The 5,891-nt window shown below is 45.4% G+C and overlaps 1 protein-coding gene across 2 annotated transcripts; it reads left to right on the top strand.

Moving 5' to 3' along the window:
* Positions 1–2,115: 2,115 nt before the first annotated feature.
* LOC119353461 (N6-mAMP deaminase-like) lies at positions 2,116–5,087 on the top strand. 2 transcript variants are annotated; one of them, XM_037620084.1, is made up of 11 exons: positions 2,116–2,324; positions 2,891–2,961; positions 3,147–3,238; positions 3,319–3,378; positions 3,478–3,699; positions 3,777–3,853; positions 3,936–4,005; positions 4,114–4,254; positions 4,338–4,404; positions 4,500–4,604; positions 4,723–5,087. In XM_037620084.1, exons 1-11 carry the CDS (start codon positions 2,218–2,220, stop codon positions 4,848–4,850), a joined length of 1,140 nt encoding a protein of 379 aa, XP_037475981.1. In that variant the 5' UTR covers positions 2,116–2,217; the 3' UTR covers positions 4,851–5,087. The 2 variants fall into 2 exon arrangements, with proteins under 2 accessions (XP_037475981.1, XP_037475982.1); XM_037620085.1 differs by having other exon boundaries at positions 2,117–2,324; positions 4,141–4,254.
* The last annotated feature ends 804 nt before the right edge of the window (positions 5,088–5,891 follow it).

The following is a 5,891-nucleotide window of genomic DNA, read 5'->3' as shown; positions in this document are numbered from 1 at the left end:
ATCCGGGACCAATGCCCCCTTCTAGTCCCGGTTGGTGCCACCAACCGGGACCAAAGGTCTCTTTTTAGCAGTCCAAAGGGCGGAAAGCAGAGGCCTTTGGTCCCGGTTGGTGGCACCAACCAGGACTAAAGGGGGGCATTGGTTCCGGTTGGTGCCACGAACCGTTACTAATGCACCCCTTTAGTCCCGGTTGGTGGCACCAACCGGGACCAAAGGCCTCTTGCTGCCCATGTCGCGGCCAAAAGTTTAGTCCCACCTTGCTAGTTGAGAGGGCTCGAGAGTGGTTTATGTTGGAATACGCGGTACGCTACGCTAGCGCCAAATAAAATTTTCTACCGCGCACCCAAGATCATGCTACTAGAAATAGATCACGGGATCGGGTTTACCACTAGACACGCAGTCATTGCAGCGGAAGTAGAGTTGGTGATGCGTGTAGCCGATCTCCTGGGAACAGCGAAGACCCGTGAACGGTGATCTCCCGCGAACGGCACCTCGCGGTTCCCTCGAATGGTTCGTCCAAGCACCGCAGATGTGATGCCTCCAAGGTATACACACGTACGGGGAGCAGCGTCGAGCGGCGGACTGCTAGGTCCGGTCGCGCGGCATGGGCGTGGGGAGTGGCGATGGCTAACCAGGGTTCAATACTATCAACCCTAAGTGGTGTGCCCACTACCCTTTATATAGACCTTCGAGGTGGGCTCAACACTTGAGCCCACTAGGAGTCCACATCCATTTTCCACTCAGATCCAATCCGAATGGGCTCCAGCCCCTTAAGTGTGCGACCCTATAGGTTCACGTACACATGGACACGACCAGAGTCGATAGTTGGTAGCGGCTCCTAGCAGAATGTGCCAACTCCCATGTGGGCGTAAAGTCGTTTGACGAACCTCAACAATGTGGCATATGCAACTTTCCTTTTGCCTCACGATATTTGTTGTCGAGCTCAAGGCGAATACTTGTCACCCTTGTGATAGGTCGACCTCTCTTCTCGAAACCATGATACAGATTCCCGAACTGGGTTAAGACTTAACCCAAGTCGCATGGCCATGCTTTCTGAATCTGATCACTCGAGAGGGCCCAGAGAATATCTCTCCAAATAGGAGGGGCAAATCCCATCTTGGTCAACCATGTCTCGCGGCATGTCTCACGACTCATCCGAAAGCTACCTTTATAACTACCCAGTTACGGAGTAGCGTTTGATAGACCCTAAGTGAGTCGATCCTCATCCCGAGAACATGCGAGGACCTCAGGTCTAGGACATGGCATAGACAATGCACTTGAGACTAACAGATGACTATATCTCGCCGCGTCTCAAAGTGGGTCTGTCCGGCTCGGTGATCTCCATCCCCGATCCCATACTATCGGTTTAGCATCTCCATGCACATGACTTGTGAAACATAGTCATCAACCGAGTCGTATACTAGTCAACTAGGGACCATTAGAACAATCATCATACAATACATAGTTCCACAAACTTATCAACTAGGGACTACTTTTTTAGAGTAAATTCCGTTTTCTACCACCAAGACTTTTTTTTGAAAGGGCAGCCTTGGCTGGTGTTTCATTGATTTTAAGCAGGGAGCAGTTGGAAATGTGACAAAGGCGATGATCCGTAGATCAAGGACAGAAGAAAAGGAAATAAGAAAGGATAGAAGAAAAAGAAATAAGAAAAGGCGCACCAGCACACTGATGCGATTTTTGTGATATGCTGCCGGCACACTCTTCTGAACGATGGTTCAAGAAAAAAAACTTGTGAACAATGGGGAGGCGAGGACGTGTTGGACGAGCCGCATAAGACTAGCCACAGTGGGAGTAACTTCAGCAGCAACATCGAGTCCAACTCAGCAAATTTGCTTGTGTGACAATGAGTTAATGAGGAGAGAGATAGTTGTAGTAACTTAGCTAGTTACTGTAACATCACATGTCTCAATGCAATATGAGTTTATAACCTAATAAATGAATCATTGCATGTTATCACACTTAAATTACTACCCACTATGAAGATAGTAACATAGTCTAGGAATATGTAGTCTAAAGCCCATCACTGATCTCAGCGCAGAATCGGGTGGTCCAGAAATCGACCAGCATTTATAATTTTGCCAGGCGGCTGCGCACCTTTGTGTCTGCACTCTGGCCCCATAAAGACTGGAGCGAGACAAAACCAATCATACAAGGCGAGCGCCGGGGAGACGCCGGAGCAAGACGAAGCCGGCGGCCATGGAGACCTCGGAGGCGGAGAAGGAGATGAGGGAGTGGTGCGTCGCGCTCCCCAAGGTGGAGCTCCACGCCCACCTCAACGGCTCCGTCCGCAACTCCACCCTCCTGTCAGTACCGCTCCCCCCCCTCCCCAACCCCAGACCCGGCTTCTTCTTCGTATCTTCCGTTCGGTAGCCAAGGTCTGCTTATCCGAGGCTAGAGCAGTGCAATTGAAGTCGCAGTGATTTTGGTTCGGTTCTTCTGCATCCTCAGCAGCAGCGCCTGCTCCCTCTCTCCCAGATTGTTTTGCTCACCTGACATTTATAGCATCTAGTACTAGTACTACCAATTTCACCACCATGATGATTTCTAGGCGCAATAACGCCATTGTCTTCAATATGTACTTCTATTTTTCTTCGAATACACACCAAAGCGCGCATCATTTTCCAAAGGGAACGTGCAATGTTAGGGAATCTATTATCAGTAATATCGTAATTTTGTTCCGTGCCATTCATTTGTCAATATTCTATTTTGTTGTCTTGTAACAATACTACCGTGACTTCCCGCAAAAAACAAAACAATACTACCTGACATGTTAGAATTTCTATGAGATGGAAAAACCGGATTGTCTCCATTGGAGTTAATATTTATATTTTTAGAAATTGATATCCTTTTGTTGCCATTTCTTGAATAGAGAACTCGCAAAAGAACTAGGCGACAAAGGAGTGATTGTCTTTGAGGATGTTAAGGATGTGATCATGAAGAGTAAGTGGACCATTTTCGTGTCGTTTTCTATAAGGCTTTACCTACCCATAACTCATATCAAAACATACTATGAACCAAGTATCCATATCTTTGAAATTTTGTACTACTTATGTTTCTCTGCTGTGATATTTGTAAGGCTCGAATTCCATGTCTGCTTATTGACTATGGTTTTAAATGTTCAACAGATGACAGATCTCTCCCAGAGTGTTTTAGGCTCTTTGATTTGTTTCATATACTTACGACTGACCATGATACAGTGACAAGGATCGCCAAGGAGGCATGTTAATCATTATTTGCGTTATTTCACATTGTTCTACACAACATTTCTTCAGTTAATTGTTCAGACAAAACTAACAGGTTGTGGGAGATTTTGCTGCCGAGAATGTTGTGTATTTGGAAATAAGGACGACACCTAAGGTACTATTTTCTGAATTTCTTTTCATATTAGTTCACAATTTTACAAGTCCGTGCGCAACGTGACTAGTTTTTTTTGTCTCTTTTGCTCTCGCCGCCTAGAATAATGAAGCAAAGGGGATGACCAAGAGATCATACATGAATGCTGTTGTTAAAGGACTTAAGTCTGTTGAAGACGTCGACGTTGTTCTATTTGATTCTAACTTAAGAAACGATGAAACACCTATGAGTGATTTGAGTGGCGACACAAAGAGAAAGAAGATATATGTTAGGCTCCTTCTGAGTATTGACCGTCGTGAGACAACTTCTGCTGCATTGGATACTGTATGTTGATCTTCCATTTTAGCCTATACTCTGAACAAATCTTGGAACATATTGAATAATTTACTTCCTTTTGTCAGGTTAATTTAGCCATGGAAATGAAGGACCAGGGTGTAATTGGCATTGATCTCTCTGGCAATCCAGTTGTAGGGGAATGGTACGGAATATTTTATATCTGGCTTGAACTAAATGAAAACATGATAACTATTTATGTGCTAATATTTTCACAATTTGTGAAGGGAGACATACCTGCCTGCTCTAGAACATGCTAAAGATCTGGGAATCCCCACCACAATTCACTGTGGTGAGGTATGAAAACACATTCAGACATGTCCCAAACACACTGTTTCCTTATTATCATTATTTTCTTGAAGTACCATTTGCAAATCTCTACATATGCGATATATTATTTGGCAGATGAAATTAGAGCTTAGTGAACAACAGGTACCAAACAGGAAGGAGATCCAAGCAATGCTGGATTTCTGCCCTCAAAGGCTAGGTCATGTCTGTTGCCTCGACGACGAAGAGTGGAAGAAGCTCAAGTCATCGATGATCCCGGTGACCTTATTTCTGTTCCCCGCCTTTCACTGTCTGTAGCTATTCTATGGCACCCATGTTTACTTAACTTTCGAGACCTGCAGGTGGAAATATGTTTAACCTCCAATGTTATGACCGGAGGCGCCCCTTCTCTGGAGCTTCATCACTTTGGTCTGTACCTGACAATGCAGAACCCAACATCCTTGACAAAAAGAAATCTAACCCCAGCAAGCATCTTAACGCTCCGAGTTTCTGAACTTGTGCAGCTGACCTTTACAACGCGAAACACCCTCTGTCGATATGCACCGATGATTCTGGCCTCTTTTCGACGAGCCTCTCAAATGAGTATTACCTCGTCGCGTCTACCTTCGGTATGCCCATTTCTCTTAGAAACAGTACCTGTAAAATCAATCAGAGTTATTCCCCATTAATCCCAACATATACTTGTTTACTGACTCTGAGCTTTGAATTCGGTCTGCGATTTGTCAGGCCTTAGCAAGACCGAGCTGTTTCGGCTAGCCCAGGGCGCTGTGGAGTTCGTGTTCGCCGACGACGAGGTGAAGAAGTCACTGAGGGCGGTGTTTGAGCGTGCGGCGGCGGAGACGCTCGCAAGTTAGGCCTCCTCCGTCGGCCTTGCTCTCCAGTGTATTAGTAATTTAGTGGTATGTGACTGTGTGTTTCCGGAGTAGATCAGGAGGAGATGAATAGAATAGAAATCTCACGTAGTACGGTGTGCGCCCGTGCCGGATCAAATGACGCACCGTGATTCAGTTACCTGGACATGACGGCGATTCAGTATTCCATTTTCCCTGAACCAGAACAGTTGTTCGGTTTAGTTCGTGTCAACGGAAGCATACGGGGTCCACATCGATCGCGTGCATTTTTTTTTTTTGAATGCACAATTGCACAGTACACAGCAGCGGCATAGGGACGAACAGTCGGTGGAGTGCCAATCTGGTATACAGATGCTCTGAACACATTTCATGGAACCCATTTGTTATAGACCTGGTAGTAGTTGCTAGGCCGTATATCCTGTTACTCCGAATGCTAATTTGATAACATTTGCAACGCAGGGTAATAATATATTGCTGCGTGTCTTTCTTGGTTCTTGATGCTGATTTGAGTAAAAATAATAATCAAAAGGGAGGATAAAGTGATAAACCCCTAGGCAACGTTGAGATGTTTGACATGTCTATTATTAATTGATGTACAACCATTTTTATTAATCACGTAATAGTCACACGGTTGACATGTCTATTATGGCCGGGCCTGACCAACGCTGAGTGAATTGCAAAAACCATCGATATTGAAGGCTAGATTCATAGGAAACACACTTCTATATGTCTGTGCCAAAAAACACTAATTTGAAGTCTAAATTTTTTGCGGAAACCACTAGTCATCCGCTTCGCTCATTTTAATAACATTTATGACAGGCAGGACCCACTGGACAGAATGACGTGGCACAACATAATGGATCACAAATAGACAGAATAACATAGATTAAATTATAGAAGAGAATAAGGTTATCGTTTCTGTAAAAAAGAAAGAAAGAGGATACGGTTGTGACAGAGGGCCAGGAGCAGCAGCGAGCTCCGCAGCCGGCACGCTCGAGCTCGCAAGCGTGCGGGCTGAGGCCATCAGGCCAGGCCACCACGCCT

This window comes from Triticum dicoccoides, chromosome 2A, assembly GCF_002162155.2.
Source record: "Triticum dicoccoides isolate Atlit2015 ecotype Zavitan chromosome 2A, WEW_v2.0, whole genome shotgun sequence".
Taxonomy (NCBI): Eukaryota; Viridiplantae; Streptophyta; class Magnoliopsida; order Poales; family Poaceae; genus Triticum; species Triticum dicoccoides.
The sequence above is the reverse complement of the archived record's forward strand: the minus strand, read 5'-3'. Positions and strand labels throughout refer to the sequence as shown.

What these genes read in the sequence shown, in the direction of transcription:
- LOC119353461 (XM_037620084.1), top strand. Translation starts at nt 2,218, where the DNA reads ATGGAGACCTCGGAGGCGGAGAAGGAGATGAGGGAGTGGTGCGTCGCG. An exon ending in AAATAAGGACGACACCTAAG is followed by an intron (nt 3,379 to 3,477) that starts GTACTATTTTCT and finishes CTCGCCGCCTAG; the next exon opens with AATAATGAAGCAAAGGGGAT. An exon ending in TCTGGAGCTTCATCACTTTG is followed by an intron (nt 4,405 to 4,499) that starts GTCTGTACCTGA and finishes GAACTTGTGCAG; the next exon opens with CTGACCTTTACAACGCGAAA.